Source organism: Mya arenaria, chromosome 1, assembly GCF_026914265.1.
Source record: "Mya arenaria isolate MELC-2E11 chromosome 1, ASM2691426v1".
NCBI classification, from domain to species: domain Eukaryota; kingdom Metazoa; phylum Mollusca; class Bivalvia; order Myida; family Myidae; genus Mya; species Mya arenaria.
The window spans coordinates 52777041-52796432 of NC_069122.1; the positions used below are offsets into that span (position 1 = coordinate 52777041).

The following is a 19392-nucleotide window of genomic DNA, read 5'->3' on the forward strand; positions in this document are numbered from 1 at the left end:
ATTTGGCATGTTCGGATAATACTGATTGCAAACTTTTAATTGTCATCGCATTGTGCAAAAGTTACAGCCGATGACCTTCCCATCTAAGCAACTGACACACTTCCTTCCGAAATTCAGATTTTGAAAGAACATTTTGGCAGCGATTTTCCGCGCAATGCAAATAATATGTGGCATTGGTATATGTTGATATATAAAACACGCGACATAAAAGTACGTATTGGCCTAAAGCCGTCACAGACTGGATACGTTCGCACTGGATACGTTTAACAAGCAGGGTAGAGGTAGGGTAATTCATCGGACTTCATTCTATCTTTCACTATTCCTTCCGTTGTGCTGTACATATCATAAGCAACTGTAGAGACTGCTCCCATTGAACATATAATTAAGTTGGTTTTGCATTCATCAATTATTCTACATCGCAAATTCGGAATAAAAGATATATACATACACGAATAAAATAGTAATTATTACTAATTGTAGCCGAATATTTGATTCGTTTATTTACAAACACAAATAAATCAGTATCCAAGTAAATGCATATCAATAATTTTAAGAAAACACTAGATGTTGCCTTAACGGTTATTGAGAATATTTTTTTATATTTAATTTTCCCAAACATACTGCCCTGTCCAGTTCAACGCCAGTGAAAACTGAATAGCAAGCTATCCATCATCAACTATACTGGCGCTACGCGTATTGACCACTTTCGTCAATGATACACCTTAAATTATAGTGCACTGTAACCGTCTATGAATTTACAATAGTAGATGTAAACCATTATGTGCAATTTTTACAAAGTAAAGAAAAACTACGACCGGCGACTCTTCTTTCGATGAATGCGCGCATGATACAAACTTTCAATCAAAAAGCATATTCTCGTTGAAGTATTGTAATAATCTTCATTTGAAATGTTAAACTCATTCACTAAGAAAGTTAAGAATCTTATATTTTCATCAAATGAGACCGACAATACTTTGAAGATTGATAGAAAAAGAAAGCGGCCAAATGATGACAGGTATCATTTTATATTTTATTTGGATTATAAACATCAGTGAAAGCATTAGTAATTATTGTTTGTTTTAGCTATCTTGAAATGAACTGCTTGTATCCATATATGATCCTTTGGAGAAAGAGTCTTATCTAGTGTACAATGCTCTTATATTTGTTTGGCCACCGAAATGAGGTTGAGAAATTATTTTAAAATTGCTTATGTTTCAACAGTTCACTGGATCTCGAGTCTGTCAAGTACAAAAATCATCAAAAGACTATATGTCGTCCATTAAGGTGAACTTATTGGCACTTAATCTTCAAAATGATCTCTTATGTCCATTTAGTTGTCACTGTTGTCATCTGAAATATAAAAATGGAATTTTGGTTTTCCAGCAACTTTTGGTTTTCCAGCAACTTTTGGTTTAAAAATACCTTGATTATTTAATAAATTAATCCCATGCATTTGTACAATAAAGGGATTCTTTTTTTAATTTGATAAATTTTTGTTGACAAGAGTTTCTTGGGGGTTCATGAATGTATTTTTTTTTTGAAATTGGCAAAGCTCTTTGACCCGACTGACTAATATATTAGTTAGTTTAGAAAGAATAGGGCACAGTGCTATGCTCACGTCTATTGTACAATCTTGGTCTTGACTCTCATAAACAGAGCCAAAAATAGATAACAATATTTGTTCAAATTTATTTTGTATGATTTCAAATATTAATTGGTTAAGATTGATTTAAGCACCACTTGTGAAGTGCCAACATTGTGAAAAAATATTGAAAGAAATCATATTGAGAAAATGTGTGTCAGAATTGTCCTTTTCTTAAATCTGATCTATTGAACTGACCTACATTTTAGTTTTCGGTTTATTTCAAATAATGTCATTATTCATCGGAGCCATGGAAATGTTCAATGAAAATCAAGTACATACATTGTATTGAACAAAGTCTTCTTTTAGTTTTCTCACTTTTACCTTGATTCAGCTGAGGGAGAAATCAAAATTTAACCCTGGATTGATTCCAGAATAAAACCATGTCTAGTTAAACTATATATCAGAATATATAACAATCATTGAAATTAGGCTTTTGGATGAACAAGCCCGAATTCATATACTATAGCTTGGCATCAAATATTTGAACAAGCCCTGCTATTGTATATAAAATTCAGAATTTGAGCAAGCCCGGAAGACATTTTACCAGTGCAGGGCTTGCGGGCTTGTGTTAATTTCGACCACTGATATAATATATGAAATTGAACATGTCTTGAGAATGTAAAACTCTTAATGAAAAATACAAGTTGAATTGTGCTCTGAATTTATTTTAAATCTGCTTTGTCTGACACGATGGCATAACTTTATTGCCATTCAGCAGTTGGTTTTGTAAAGACTAAATCAGACAATAAATAGCCAGGATAGAAGCAATTTTCTGCATTCATGTCACTTGAATCAGTTTAAATGATTTTCTGTGTATGGCATAACTATTAAAATATTATTTATCATTGGCCATGTTTAAAATTTTATTTTTATAAAAATTATTTAATTTAATTTTAAATATTCTATTCAACTGCTTCTTTTTCAAAGCTGTATGATAGCAATGTAAGGAAGTACACGCAAGTATGCATATTTAATGTTGAAAAAAACAGTTGAACAACAAACCTTGAATGGTCTGCTCCGCCTTAGTTGTTGACGGACTATCCAATTGCCTCAGAACAGGAAAGTTAGCAATGGCTTTTTTTTTTCAAGTATAATTTTGTGAAAACAATACATCAACACATAATATTTTCACAAAAATCATCAGAATGGTTCGAGAAAATAATTTATAGCAACTTTCCAAGTAATTCTGTGCCAGCCTTAGAACAATATGCATTCAGTTCATACTTCCTTTAACATTTGTTAGTTAGTAAATCTTCATAAATGAGAGAGTATTTATATGTTTATGACAAACAATCAGTATTACCCGAATTGTATTGAGATAATAAACGTAAAATAAAAATATGATTATTAAATACATTAAAACAGTTGTCTCGAAAAGATTATTGTGTGTCTAAGCATGCTATAAATGAACATATATTTTAATTGTGCATTACAAGTACACATTTTTTTTTCCAAAGTGATGACAGAGATGATGATGGTTTGCTTGTGAAGAAAGTGAAATTGCAGCAGAAAAACTCCAGTAGTAAGTTCAGATTTGTACATGTATTTTGATTAAAGATTGCCAAAAGCACCATTTCCATTGACTCAATGGGCTGAATATTCAAAACTTTTTTAAAGTTAACAACATGATAGACAAAATTGTTGTTGGTGTCCTCACATATTAAAATACAAACAAGCTTAAAAAACTTTTTGTAATATATACAGTAGATCACATGTGTATCCATTAAACTTCCAAACATGAAGCAGTAACAATTTGAAAATTAACAAGAATAAAGTGAACAACAATAAAGTTTACTAATTTCTTAACAAACAGCCCATCCTGTTATAAAGAATTAACTGCCTTTTATCATGATCGTCATTTGAACCTAGATTTGGGCTAGTGCAAGGAAATCTTTATTGCAGTGACTAAGTTTGTTTTTAATTGTAGTATTTGGAGGCCTGTTTAGTGCCAGTACTGTACAGACCATGTCGGACTGGGTACAGAAAAAGACACCCAATCTGTTTCACTGGAACTCAAATAACCATCAACCAGTCAAACACAAACCACCAGGGGCGACCCCACATTCTGGGAATCACCAAGGCAATGGTTTCGGCAAAAATGGCAGCACTCAGCTTGAGGGAGATGACAGATATGATTCACACAGAACGTATGATCATTTTAACTCGTTTCACTTACTGGTACTCGCATTTGTGAACGCTCGAGTCACACTTTTGTTTTAGCACTCACACTTTTCAGATTAAATTGCGATATTTATGTATGAATGTTAGGAATTTGAAACTTGGAAAACATGATTCAGTTATGTTGCATTCACATTGTTACCCATATTTTTCATACATCCCCAGGTTTGGGAGGGTGGACGCACCTATCGCCTACAGACAAGGGACTTGGCCAGTCTATGACCCGGTAACCCGCCAACCAGATGTAAGTTATTGAGCTCTCATTGTTAAAATATCTAAAAAGTATTATCGACTTCTGAGACCGTTAAAAGCAATGAAATACATTTTACTGGCCATTTATCAAGATTAAACTAAGCTCAACTGATATATTTATTATTATTCCCAATTATACTTGAAATGTGTCCTCAGGCTGGTATATTTGCGATGTAAGATTCATTAACATTACCATTTAAAGACATTTTTCATAAAAATTAGTTTACATTAACATATTAGTTAATCACTCATTAATGTAGTGTAAGTACAGGAACCAGTGTCATACATATAGAATTTAATCCATATAATGTACGGTAAACATTGCTTGGGATGAAAAATGAGTATAAAGAATATTCTTCAGCCTCTGTCCAGGGCTCCTCTTCGACCAGGCAGCACAGAGAACAGACCTGTCCAGACTGATTACCCATCAGGTATCACAAACACTTCATATTACCCTTTCTTGGATTTTGGGCTTAATAGTCCCGCTGTAACCACTTCCTCCTGGGACTGTATTCAACCTTAGAGCTCACTTAATTTTAAGATTAGAAGCTGAGTGTTTTGATTGGACTGTAAAAATAACCTGCCAATGGACTGAATGGAATCACTGAGGCATGTCTAAGGAGAGGGATAAGAATGATATTGAATGCAGGCCAAGGCATCGGTGCTGGTTTCTACATCTTGAGTAACAATGAAGCTAACAAAAGTATTATGGCAAAACTCAAGCCTCACCATAAAACGATATTTGGATTCTTTCAATGAATAATATGACAATTTAGCAACATTTGTGTTTAGCCTTATTGACTTTGTGTCAGTGTTCATGACTTGTATTATTAATTGTTATGATATTTGTAGGCATGAAAGCGGCCTTAACTTCTAGTCATAGCCAAAACAAGCTTCTACGTACCAGAAACCCACACATGTTTACAGCCAAAGAGGTTTGTGTTTAAAGAATTGACTATTTTATTTGTTTTGTTGTTTGCGTTTAAAGAATTGACTATTTTATTTGTTTTGTTGTTTGTGTTTAAAGAATTGACTATTTTATACACATTGATTATTTTATCTTGTCTGTTTCTCAAAGTAATGTGATAGCCTTTGTTTCTCATTGTTATTGTGCCATTTCTCTGAAACTGATCAAGATATTCAATTTAATCTTGGTTTACATGTTGCAAGAGATCATTCACACATGTAGATCAATTCACTTAACTCTGGCTTAAGTCAATGCCCCTTGTTATACCCCCACAAACGAAGTTTGAGGGGGTATATAGGAGTGAGCTTGTCGGTCGGTCTGTCAGTCGGTCTGTCGGTTTTCATGGTTTCCGGACGATAACTCATGAAAGGCTAGACAGATTTGAAAAAATTTTGGTACACAGGTGTAAAATCAGAAGATACAGGTCAAGTTCGATATTGGGGCTGGTGGGACCAAGGTCAAGGTCACTGTTACTAAAAATAGAAAAACGGTTTCCGGACGATAACTCATGAAAGGCTAGTTTTTCTTGTCAGCAGTGTAACTTCTAAATTACTCAACAGATTTAAATAAAACAATACATGCATGATAAAAGAAGATGCAGTGTGCAGTAACCTTGGAGTTATGGCCTCTTTTCAAAGGAATGGTTTGCCATTCCTGTGTCCAGGCGGCATTTGGGGGTATTCGTCACTCCTGTGACAGCTCTAGTTTAACTTAGATAAATGGAAGACTTGTGGCCTTAGGTCTGCTTTCCTCTCGTTAAATCATTTAAGAAATGAAGTCAGTTTAAAAGTCAAACAATGAAATCTCAATGTGGAAACAATGTTTAATTTTAGATGTCTTATATAGTGTCAACACAATTACAGACAATGCGAATGTCCGTCGGACAGTTGGACATGTCTGGTATATTTTCATTTTGACCGACGAAACTTTTGTTTTGGTCGGTACAATGTCCGGTGAAAAATTACAGTCAGCACCGTTTAATTTTCGGAAAATTTACTTTCAGTTTCTAAATAAATGTTCAGAGTTATTTTTAACTATTATATCATGATTATTCAGCGTGTTAATCCGTGTATCACTATTTGTAAACCCCGTTTCAACATGTTTCCGTAAAAGCCGATAAAACGCGTAAGGTTCCGATTTCAGCTCGTACTCTAATACTTTTATTTTACGGAAATGTTCAGAAATTACAAAATTCCGTATGTTTCGGCGAAGTGGTTCCCGGCAATCGTGTTAATTTAAATATGATGATTAATATATCGAGCTGACTTTCTTTTCGCTCTGTTTAACATTGCCAATAACAAGAACTCTACTTTCGTTTTTGCATAAATGTTGTGCCTGAGTTTGACTTGTAGTACAATTCGTTACATTTTATAACCGTACTGTATCTTTAATTTAAAGATGAATTAAAAGAGTAAGATCTAGCTGTTCCATGGGTAGACAAACCAGATATGAGTTTTTTTGGGGGAGGCAAGGGAAGAAAAAAATTATGACATAAGATCCGAATATTGATTTTTTTACATGATGTTTAGCTTTTTTTGTAATTTATTAAAGTACTGAAGGACAAATCTAACCAAAAAGATCTAAACCTGTTATAATGGGGAATTACAAAACTTACTTAAAAAAGAGGCTTAAAATCAAGGTTCAGGCTGATGTAACTGAATACTGTTTGTAACACTGCGACAGGTAAACATTTGGTGCGACAGGTAAACTTTCAGTGTTTACCTGTCGCATTGTCCTGTGAAGAAGAAAAAGTTTTCGCGTTGTCTGCAATTAGATTTATTCAAATCTCTGCCTACTAACAGTTTATTCTAAAGGAGATCATTTCTTCCTTTTTTAACAGTTTAGATATAATTTTCCTTTTTATGTTTAAATCTGAACAACAGTTACTGTTTGTGAACTATTTTACATTACCATTGCATTTGCTATCTGTGGACACATATCCCCACTATTGTAGAGTGTCCGCTTGGATGAAAAGGCCCGGTATCAGCAACTACTCCAGAAGTTCACCACAGTACAGCTACCGTTAGAAAACAAGGAGACTGAGGGTAGCAAGAAGCAAGTTCGAGTCCCAGAACTGCCCAGGTAATATTTACTGTAATAGTTTTAGCTCCCTGGCTTAATGATCTCACACTTGTGTACTGGTATTCAGAAATAAGACATATGAATAAGCTTTTCTCTGATTGTTCTGTTTAATTAATGTCAATTTTTAAAAAGGATACTCTTTGCTGATATTGATATATATGTATAATTAAATGACCAAAAGTTCATGTTACATGAAGTGTTACAATGTGTATTTTTGCTCTTTATTTCAAGTGAAATTGATATAGAATATAATATTTTGCAATATTTGGAGGCCAAAAATAGCTTGTGTGGTATATTTGTTTGGTATTTCTTTACCTTTCTCTTTGTGCTCACAAGACCCATCCAAATGATAGGCAAATAATAATAGGTGACCAGACATCCCAAATTCACATATCAGTGGGTCAGATGAAGTTTCCTTTCATCAATTGGCACAGTTCATGCATATGAAAATCTAAGACCAATAATATGTCATTTGTGGTAAATGTTTTTCCTCCAAATGTTATTAATTTTGGGGTCAGGCCCCTGTACATAGTTGATAGTTTTCATGAAATGTAAATTACTTTCTCTCTTTTCTAAATGGCATTTCGGTAATGATGCACCCTATTTTCAGTCTTTTTCAGGTTTTAAACTTGTTCATGCGTTTTTTAAAGTTAAGTTTTTAATTCTTGTCTCTTGACAGGTTTTATTTCAGAAAAAATGACAGTATTCTCAGCTCAACAGTTGGCCAGGATCGTGAAGACCCCTCAGAGAATCGTTTAGCAGACAGAGTGAGGCAGGAAGATTCAAAAGGCAGACAGAAGGAAGGCAGGCAGAAAACGCAGGAGACATCTCGGTTTAAAGTACAGCCCACACAAAAGTCCACCCCCAGACCTCTCAGCAATGGTTTGTTTCTTGAGTTCAGTTTTTTTTAAGTTTCACTAGTTTCGATTGAGAGTTTTAAAAGTTTTACTCAAGCATATTGAAGTTCTGTGCTTGCAATGTATTTAGATTACTGGCTTGAAGCCATGTATATGCAATATTTATTTGTTGATATCTGGATTTGGCACATGCAATTTTGGTTGACAGATATCAAGCTTGTCCTCATGTTACTCTGGTTCCAAAGTACTTATAATACTTATTTTGATAATTGTTGATAAAAAATACTTGAATTATTCAAAGAATATTACACATTTAGATATAATAATGATGTTGATTATAAAAATCATTTTTACTGGGCCTTTGGGAAAAAGTCATACTTGTTTTCAAAACCTTTATATGAACAATTCAATGTAAAATTAACCAGATTCTAAGACAAGTCTGACCACTGTGAGGTGTTCTGTAACCAACATAATAATTATGATTAATGTTGTACATTTTCGCTTTTCATTATTATGTCTTATTGAGAATTGGATATGTATGTATTTGAGTTGTACCCTATGTAAAAAATAAATAAGAGAAAAACCGATCAAGGATCCTGATAATGGACATGTCCCTATCACCAATGTACATCAATACTCCTTTGACGGAAGTTATATAACAACATAACTCTTAGCTATGCTATTGGAATAACCTCACACTTACCCCATTGTTAGGTACCCATTCACCTGGAGATGACTCAATGATCCATATCACAGACATATCGGCCATTCCCAAAGTACAGCCAGATTCTACAAGAAAAGCCCTGCCAGTAGCGGGAGTTATAGATCTCACAGACGATGACTGTGAAAAAGAAAGAAATGCCAAAGGGTCAGTACTGTAACTTGTTGGTAGTTTTCGTTGGTCATTTTTAGAAATTGTTTTATTTTATGGAGTTAAATTAATTGTTTAAGTGTGATATAGCAATATATTTCACCGAATGAGCACCAAAAGTTATAGTTTGAAGTGACTTCCGCTCATGATCCTTTTACTCTAGTTGGTCACAAGTTAATATATATATTGCAACTTGCACTGAGCAAAAAAATCCTTAAATTTCATGCTTGTATTTCATTGAGAATGATACTGTTGTTGACATTTGATACTTAAATTACATTTAAATGGACACTTTGTGCAAATAAGTTTGTTACAAGTCATAAATGCATGTCTGTTTTCTGTTGTTATACTTACTGTGTTTATTGGTTTACAGATTACCTCAAAATAAGCTGAAATTTCCTACAGATGATTACAGAAGTTCACAGTTCCTTTCTGACGTATGGATCAAAAACATGTAAGTAAATTTTGAATTTTAAATTGAGAGTTACCAGCATAGCGGTCGAATATGTACTCCTTCCTTTTCTTATTATTAGAGAAATCATTTAATTTGCATTGCTAAGTCGATTTCTCACAAGCAGTATCACAAACAAACGAGTTTTTGTTTAGAGTAATAGGAGGTCACTAATTATTATACATCTAACCACCTTGTGCCGACAGGCTTAGAATGTAAGCGTTATTGTAAACATTGAAACTTTGCAAACATGAAGAGTTAGTTTTATTATTAAAATCTGCGCTGTTTTCAGGATGACCACATACAACTGTAAGGCCCGTGAGAGAGATCGACAGGTGGCAGAGGCTGAGATAAAGGCCAAAGTATTTGATGAGAAGGTAGGATTATATATACATAAATAATAAATAAGTATTATTTTAGTTTGAGATACTCTTGCTCCAGTAGTTAAATGTAGATCATGAGGTAAATCAAAACTTTCTGGAATATCAATGCCATGCATATGTACTTTAAATTTTTAGTCAGATCAACGGAGAGTGAGTCAGAAGTGAATTAGCTTTCCTCTACATTGGCCTTTAGCGCCAACAAATCTCAACCCTCATTATAGTCATATTATTCTTTACCCTACAGTGTTAGAGAAAATTCATGTTATCCTTAAGATCGACCAGCATAAGCCCATTGAAGAGCCCGAAGAAATTCTAACGTTACCATATATCTCTTATTCTTTTTTCACAGCGTCAACAAGATGAGCTGGAGTTGGAAAAGAAAATTCGAGTTAACCTGAAGATATACCAGCGGGAGCCCGTGGTTATAGAAGAGCCCGAAATCTCAGAGCCCGAGGATGAGGTTGAAGTTGTTGAGGAGGAAGAGGAGAGATTACCTGGTAGGAAAATATTTGAAGATAAGACATGATAAAGATATGATTTGTATAAAGCTGGAAAGAAAAATTACATACAAAACTTACACTCGGTAGAGGTTTTGATATGATATTTATTTTTTTCCTGGCATTCTTGACCAATAATTGTGTAAAAATAACCATGAAAAGTGACATTTCTGGTTGTTTTTCAGGTTAAAAAAAATGGGGCAATCTTCCCAATGTATTTATCATACGCTCATAATGCCGTTTTATGAACCCAACAAACATATAGGGAAAACAGAACACAATATATGTCATTTCTAATTTTTTTAGTATTATTAAAATGCTATTTGACTGAAAGAAAAACAAAAACTCAACTTCCTAGTGTGAAAAGATAAACTGGCTTACAATACATACATCATGTTTCAATTTCACCCCAGAGTTAACAGTCGAGATGGACCGGAAGGTGAGCACATGTCTGTCACGGTCGGCCAATCCAGAGGAGGTTTTAGTGGACAAATTCCGGTTACAGATTACACGCAGGGACATACATACACTGGCTGGGCTTAACTGGCTTAATGATGAGGTTAGTGGGCTTACAAGGATATTTTCTCATCCCTGAGGCTAAGATTGACGCCTCAAAATACTTTGCCTAAATAATACAGTGGTGTATACCACGTGATAAATTACGTCATATATGCTACGTCAGATGGCAACCGTTTGCTTAAAATAAAGACTTAAATCAAAGATAATTTTTCTTTTATTACCCCTTTTTAAAGGAAAGAAAGGGCAGTCTATGCTGCTGAAAGAGCCACGCCTACGTTTAATTACCGGAGTTTGATAAGGTGATAAGTTTCATCAAACATTTCGACAAACCTGTTTTCAAAATAATGTTTTGACAGTGCTCCGCCAGATGGCTGTATTGTGAAAAGGTTTGTCGAAGTGTTTTAAGAAACTAAACTCCCAATCAAACTCTGGTAAAATACCGAAGGCGTGGCTCCGTAAACTGCGTAGACTGCACTATGTTCCATTTAAAATAGAAAAGAAATAGGAAAGTTATATAAGTTTGAAGACTTCATTCGAAGCAAAATTGTTGCCTTCAGATGTAGTATTAATGACACAATTTATCATGTGGTATACATACACTGTACTAATAGAGATAATTAGTAAGAAAATTTAGGATTCTTAGTAGGGATGCAAACGAATGGCAAAATTGATATTCGAATATTCGGTAATTCTTTTGATCGAATATTCGAATATTCGATCACAGGCAAGATTGTCTAAAAACTTCTATATTGCATCGATCATTTGCGTTCCAAATAATGACTTCCGGTATGACATTTGCCGAATAATTTTATTAATGTCGGATTGTATGACGTCGTCTGTAATACGTGTAGTGGCTTTATTGTGCAATTTCAAAATAACTTTGCATATGTTATCTAGAATTATACTAGTATGTCATATTGTTTCATTACAAAAACTACGTCGATATATCAAAAGTCAAGGTCATGGCATCTTCACCGGATGTTTTCCTTTTGTAATGTTCTTGGAGTCATAAAGGCCGGAGCCCGGAAAGTAAACATTTCCGGATAGTACAGTTGGGCGTAGGTTTTTATGTTATACGTACAAAGTAAATAGTATTATCGTCTGAAAAGTAAGTTGAGATTTTACACTTCGTTTGAGCTTTAAATAAAAGGATAATCAAGTAAACGTCTATTTTTCATATTTTAAGAATGAAACAAATCAACTTCTTCTGTTTCAGTGAAAGTTATAAAGAATTTGACTATTTACCGTAAAAACGGTTTTCGCCATTATCGCTATTACTTCTTTAGGATGATTTCGTATATTTATTAATAATGTTATGGTTTTAGTATTAAATGTCTAAATTTAGCTAGTAAATAATTAATTAATACGAACTAAGTTGTATTCTTAATAGTTTTCTACTTTTTCGTAAGTTTGATAAACTTGACACCCCTACTCTGTAACGTTAGTTATATATAATGGTTTCGCCCATCGTGTTTGTTAAAATGGACCATTCCATTTTGGTCACGTGATGTTAGGGTATATAAGAAGCGAAAAGCATAGACATATTTAGTTCGTGTCTCGACGCCGATGTAAGAACATCAAGTTAATAATATATAGGGAAGCTTTGAAGTATCTTTTTGTACTGTTTAGGGCGGGTTCTGAACTATTGGAGGCTAGGAGAATTAAAGTGAAGCATTGCGCTACAGCTTCTAGTTTCTAGGTTCGGACATCCGTGGGGTTTCTTTTTGGCCTCTTAGTAAGCCTGGATCATTGCGATACAGACGGAACAGGGTCAATGGTTTGATTCCCCGTAAAAGCTATACATTTAGGACTGTGGGTTTCGCTGATATATTGTGATTGGTTTATAAGCGTTTTGTATGCTGGTCCTGTTTGAAGTTACAGCATAGTTGTTGTAGTGTTTCTGTTTGTTCGTTCTTGCTTTTGGGATAATTGAACGTTGATTCTTGAACCATACCAATTATTTCTAATCATTCGGTTTTGTAAGCAATCATTGTCAATCACGTGTATATAATATTAATTTCATACTTAATTTTTGGGACAACGCAGTCCGAGAATAGGTTTATAGTTTAATTTAAGGTAGCGTGTCCGAGCTAGATAGGGAAGAAACGTTACACTTTCACATGATTCCATAGATTTATGGTAGTTCCCAAGTACGTAAGACTAACACTGCACAACTTGCACGACACTGTTTTCTTGTCTACAGACCGCGTGAAATAATTTCAAACTTCAGATGAAGCAGGCATTTTGTCGATTATTTTGTTTACGTGTATTTGTTATATTTATTTCCGAACAGTTCGAGAGAGCTTATTCACAAGGAATGATGGACATCAAATTTTATGCGCATTATATTCAGTGCGATTTTAGCTACATTGCTCAGTTTAATTGACATACAAAAGAAATATTTTGTGTTATTGCTGACATGACGAACCCTTAATTGGCATCGTTTAAAATAGGTTCCAATCCCCTTTCAACTTTATTTATTTCATTGCCGCTAATTGGCAGGGGACGGCACACGTAAAATTATTTGTTTATTTTGCCATGATGATGGGCCTTAATTGACACTTGACGCGCCACTGTGTATTGTCTAGATGCTCGCGCCTCGATAATTGGTGAAATGCGTGGGTGTATTGACGAAACGAGGGTAAATTAGAGCGTTTTAATCTTTAAATATAAATGTTAAATAAATGTTCAAGATGGAACAAAATTTAGAAAAAAAGTAAAAAAATAAACGAATATTCGAATACCGATTTTAATATTCGAATACCATTCTTTTGATCGAATATTCGAATATTCGTTTGCATCCCTAATTCTTAGGGATGGAAAAGCTTATTTAGGTCAGTCAGTTTGCATTGAAATGGTCCTACCTTTGGGCATGATCCTTAGATGAGTTAGAAATTACTTGAAATAAATAAAGATGCCATCAACATAAAACTTGTATTTGTAGACAACTCTCTCACATACTGAAATACCTTAAAATGAGTTATATCCCTTTAATAAATGAAATATGGATGAGGTGTTTAAACAATAACAGTTTCTATCAACACTCCACATCATTATTTCAGGTTACCATGACTGCTTATAGTTGCATGTGATGCATAGCTCACTTTCACTTGAAAAAACCCCAAATGGATCAATGAAACTGTCTTAACTTTCCTTTTAATCTCATTTATGGTTATGAATAGGTACATTTAGATGAAGGTTCAAATAAATCTTCATTGACTTCACAGGTTATAAATTTCTACATGAATCTGCTAATGGAGCGAGGCGAGGCTGACAACAAGCCAAGTGTGTACGCCTTCAACACGTTCTTCTACCCGAAAGTCACGTCCAGTGGCCACAGTGCAGTAAGGAGATGGACCCGAAGGGTGGACGTCCTGGGGATGGACTATATCATCATCCCTGTTCATCTTGGCATGCACTGGTGTCTCGCAGTAAGTGGAGTAGTGATGAAAAACAAGTAATTTCCAAATACAGAATCAGTGGACAGAATTTCAACAACCCCATAATACTCAGTCACATACTCATAATGTTAGTTACCTGTTAACCAAATATATTTATTTTGATGACTGCAATGTTAAAGTAAATATTAAGAGTAAGGGGTGTAGGTTGTCATTTTTAGCTCGACTATTCGAAGAATAGGTGGGCTATACTACTCGCCCCAGCATCATCGTCAGTGTCCGCGTCCGGTTAAAGTTTTAGGGCAAGTTGGGGTTTTCACTTATAAGTCCAATACCCTTCATTCAATTGACTTATTACTTCACACAGTTGTTCAGGGCAATCACATGAGGTTAGATAACTCCATATTATTCTTTACACAGATTATGGCCCCTGATTGACTATGGAACTTAGGTTAAAGTTTTAGGGCAGGTTGGGATATTTATTAATAACTTCTATATCCTTTGTTCAATTGACTTAATACTTCACACAATTGTTCAGGACCATCACCCAATGAGGTTAAATAACTCCATATACAAGTTATGGCCCCTGATTGACTTAGGTTAAAGTTTTAGGCAAGTAAAAGTTAAGGGCAAGTTGGGATTATAATAAAAAAACTTCTATACCTTTCATTAAATGCACTTAATAAAATACAAAATTATTTATGACCATCTTACAACAAGAAACATAACTCCATTTTAACCCTAAATACAAATGATGTCCCTTGAATATTTTTATTTTTTATTTTATTTTAATTTCTTTTGAAAGGCATATTTGTATATTCTTAACCACATTTTCATAATGGGAAATCAAGTTATTCAAATGACTTGCGTAGTCGAGCGCACTGTCGTACGCCAGCTCTTGTTATCTATGGTTAGTCTTGGTTTGATTGGTCGTGAGTTTAACACTTCGATGTAAAAAAAATAAAATGGAACCATCTTGTGGCCAATTAGAATGACTTTCTTTCAATTTAAATGGACTGTGCACCAGATTGGCACCAAAAAAAGTTTTTTTCTGTAACGAATCTCAGGACAATTATTTAACCGAATGTGTTATGCTTTGATATCATAATTGTAAAAAAAGTACCAAAATGTAAAAAAAAATTGTGTTTGAGACAAAAATTGCAGTCTAGCATCGTATCCATTGTTACTCCAATCAAGTGGTATATTTAAGCTATAAAGCTAACTTGGTTATATCATGTTATAACATCGACTAGCCAATCACGCATAAGGAATGAATTTTTCTAGGTAGACATACCCAGTAATCTTTTTTAATGGAAAAATACTAAATTACTGCTAAACTTAAATAAATTGTAAACTATGTGGTACTTCAGTTACTAAATTTAAATGCATTGTACACATCAATACCAAGTTTATGTCAGTTTTGGACAATTTTCGTTTTTTTCTTGCAAATTCATCATCTGGTGCACAGTTGCTTTAACCTTAAACCATCTAAACATTATAATAATATGATAAATTATTTCATTCATCATTGATTAACATCCTTTATCAAGGTTGTATGTTGTAGTAATCATCAATTCGGATATAGCTCTAGTGAATACAAGTGGGTTTTCTCGAGGAACACTGGTTTCCCCCACAACACAAGACCTACTCGCGCAATATCATGCCATTGAGAGTAACTTTGTACCAGTTTCATAACTTTCTTCACAATCGTTTCTCCATTTGTTAGATATATATCAGAATGTATGATTTTATTTAAAGGCTATATTACTTTTTTCAGATTATAGACTTTAAGAAGAAACAAATCAGATATTACGATTCAATGGGAGGTGGTGACAGAGGTTGTCTCAATGTTTTACAGTAAGTATGCCTAACCCAGTACTCTCATCTGTGTTTTAAATGATATTCATTAAATTATATCATATCCATGTATCAGTAATGTAAACTAAGATTAAAAATATTATATTATTATTATTATTTCAATATCTGTTTGTGTGTGTGTGTGCGGAATTAATGTCCTGAAAAGAAATAGCTGTTTGACATGTTTTCTTTTCTTTATTTAAACAGATATAAGAGAGTAGAAACTACCTTTGTTTGAACACAAATCCGAGTTGCAATTCAATACCATTTGTGTAATGTTGATAGAGGCATAATCTTTCTTTTCGTATTCTTCTTTACTCATTTTTTACACATTTATCTTCAAATATGACCTTATTTAACATGGACTTACCAGGCAAGAATCACACAATTGTGTACCTGATAACTAACATGAATTTATCTCTTTCAGGCAGTACCTTTGTGATGAAAGTAAAGATAAAAAGAAAAAGGACTTTGATCTGACTGGCTGGACATGTGTTGCTATGAAGGTAATCAGTCTTTATTTGTCTTTGACTACATCAGTTTCCGTCTGCTCAGTGGTGTAACCAGTGGTCATGAAATTTTACACATCTTAAAGACGTTTATGCTTTTAATTGATAGCTTACCTTTAAAGCTTTTTTAAAAATAAGCACAAAAAAAAGATATTTAGGAAAGATGTAAACATAAAATTCCAGTGAATCCTGAGATCGGGATTGAGTGCTTTCAATTTCAAACTATCATATCTCTTTTTAAGTTAAGTTTTTGCTGGTCATTTGCTTTTAAAATAAAAAGAATTTCAACAGGTGTATTAAACCCCTTAACACTGCTTAGTGCCTGAATCCCTCAAACTAAATATTCAGAATTTGATTTTTGGGCTGTTATCATCCCTGGGTATAGTTGTAGCCTTGGTGTAGTTGATTGTGTCACAGTCACAACAGTATTCAGTTCAGTTCAGTATATTTTCAAGTGACACTTGGTACACATGTTGACTATGGGCACAATTATGTACAGAAATGCCCGCAACTCTGATTGTAATATTATTTTGATAATGCCCCTTTTCGACACAATGCCTAAATTAATGATTTAGATTGCATTTTTCTCTTATGTTCCATATAGGACATTCCCCAACAGCAGAATGGCAGTGATTGTGGCATGTTTGCGTGCAAGTTTGCGGAGTACGTCACCAGAGAGGCTCCCATCTCATTCACACAGGTACTGTGTATTAAAGGCATACTGTAATCTTACCAACATAGTTTATGGCCATCCCCTTGCAGATTACCCTGGGAGCCTGTGTATTCAACATGTTGATTCTCCGTACAGCTCAATTTAAAACTCTGGGATAATTTTATTAGAAGATTGACCATATTGGAAGTTTTGTTAGAATACGCCTTCCAATGCCTTTGATCATTAAGCTTCTTGAATTTTGGATTGATTCCTGGTTCGGGCATATGAGTTGTGGCTGATGGTCATGAAGACAGACCAGTGGATTTCCTCTGGGTACTCTGGTTTTGTAACGACCTCTAAAAATTACACTTTTGCGTATCATCGGGCTATTTTACAAGGTTATTAGGATAATGTGAAAGATTGTGATAAAATAAACATGTTAAAACTAACCTAAGCCTCTAAATGGCTTAACAATTGTTTTCAAAGTAATCACGCAAAAGCCTAAGTGACTTTGTTCTTGGTGTATTTATTTATGTTCTCTCTTATTATTAATACAATGCTTGTTATTCAATACATTCATGGTAATAAAATCCTATTCAATTAATCTTTCCAGGAAAATATGCCTTACTTCAGACGACGAATGGTGTACGAGATTGTAACTGCAAAACTGCTACAGTGATAATAGATCTAAAAACAAGAAGTGACTGAATAACGATTGATCCAGATAACTATTTTATGATCATGTTGTTTCCTTCAACACTGAAGTAAGACAGCTCAGGGGTTGCTTGAATCACCTTACGCTACTGGCAAAAAAACTTCAGAGTATGGAAACAATCTTAAATGTTATTTGGTATGTGCAGTTCATCAATCACACAGATTTATGTTGTGCTGAAAAAAGTAAGCGTTATGCTCCATGCAAAGGAACTGCCTTCAAAATCACTTCAGAACACATGGAAACAATCAGTGGTGTTGTTTGGTATGTGTGTGTGGTAAATGATAGTGACTTAACTGAACAAACTTAAAAATATTGCCTTACCTTACCTCTGAAGAATAGAAGACACATGGAAACACTTATCTGTGTATGTGGTGAATATATAGCACAGACAAAAACAGGCTTAAATTAATAGTAGCTACTGTTTAAAAGGAACTTGATGATATGTTGAAACAATGATGTGTGTTATTTGTATATGTGGTGAATTGACAGGATGCCATATCCCCCAGATCTATATATTTTTAACTGTAAAATCAATGTAGAGATTAACTGGTCACTTGATAATCTCTTTGGATAAAAAAGTGCAAATGGAATTGGATTCGTTATTTTCTTCTGTTGAACAAAGTAGGTAATAATTGAGGGAAGTCATAATACAATTTAGCTGATATGTACAATATGTTCTGATTTTTTGTCAGCAATTGTGTTGCATGATTTTTTGTCAGCAATTGTGTTGCTTAAAATGAATAGCTTCTAGCCTTTGATGAAAAACAGACATTAAATTTATTTTTTTGAAACCATTTGATCGTTCAAGGTTTACAGTGTCCATGTGTGTATCAGATGAAAATCATACACAACTTCACAAGAATGAAGATAGAATTGTACCATTATTTGGATTGATGCCAAAACATCCATTTCCTATACCATTAAAGCAACAGTTCTTCGGAACTATTATATAATCTGTTAAATACCTAAAGATATCAATCTCTGATCAAAGTTTCGGCAAAATCTGACTTTTTTAATATTAAAGCATTTTTTGCAAAGATCCATACCAGTTTTAACATATATAAGCAAGACCGTTATACAAACAAAGCTGTCGTGATTTCGATCAACATCATGATTTCGATCAACGTTTGAATATTATATTTTTTATAAATATGATGAGAGTTACTTGTATCAAATGGTGAATGTGAATTTGTAAAAATTATGGGAAAATGGCAATATTCGATTTTTCATGTATTGTAAACTTTGAGTACTATTGGTGTTAACAAAAAAAATTGTAATTCCTGTTTACATGAACATTTTATACATGTATATATGTTTGTATTGCAAGAAACATTTTAATGCCAACTTTTGGTTCAAGTGATCATAGCTATACCAATATTAAACCAAATGGAAATGGTCAAAACACAAAAATTATAAATAATTACCCTTGAATAGTTGTGAAAAATACCCTGGAATAGTCAAAACACTGGCATTGTGAAAAATACCCTTGAATATTAAAAACCCAAGCATTGTCATCAAGAACTGTTAGAATGGTCAAAAACTTTGACATTGTGAATTAT

The 19392-nt window shown here is 33.8% G+C and overlaps 1 protein-coding gene across 1 annotated transcript; it reads left to right on the forward strand.

Annotated features, from left to right (window-relative positions):
* The first annotated feature begins 817 nt into the window (after positions 1-817).
* On the forward strand, positions 818-19299 carry LOC128218549 (sentrin-specific protease 1-like). The gene is made up of 18 exons (XM_052926278.1): positions 818-1015; positions 3103-3167; positions 3573-3792; positions 3989-4067; positions 4437-4506; positions 4928-5010; positions 6997-7124; positions 7804-8006; positions 8696-8849; positions 9226-9306; positions 9596-9680; positions 10036-10183; positions 10597-10742; positions 13930-14133; positions 15878-15957; positions 16385-16463; positions 17071-17166; positions 17732-19299. Exons 1-18 carry the CDS (start codon positions 909-911, stop codon positions 17795-17797), a joined length of 2094 nt encoding a protein of 697 aa, XP_052782238.1. The 5' UTR covers positions 818-908; the 3' UTR covers positions 17798-19299.
* The last annotated feature ends 93 nt before the right edge of the window (positions 19300-19392 follow it).

What these genes read in the sequence shown, in the direction of transcription:
- LOC128218549 (XM_052926278.1), top strand. Translation starts at nt 909, where the DNA reads ATGTTAAACTCATTCACTAAGAAAGTTAAGAATCTTATATTTTCATCA. An exon ending in CCAAAGTATTTGATGAGAAG is followed by an intron (nt 9,681 to 10,035) that starts GTAGGATTATAT and finishes CTTTTTTCACAG; the next exon opens with CGTCAACAAGATGAGCTGGA. An exon ending in GGACATGTGTTGCTATGAAG is followed by an intron (nt 16,464 to 17,070) that starts GTAATCAGTCTT and finishes TGTTCCATATAG; the next exon opens with GACATTCCCCAACAGCAGAA.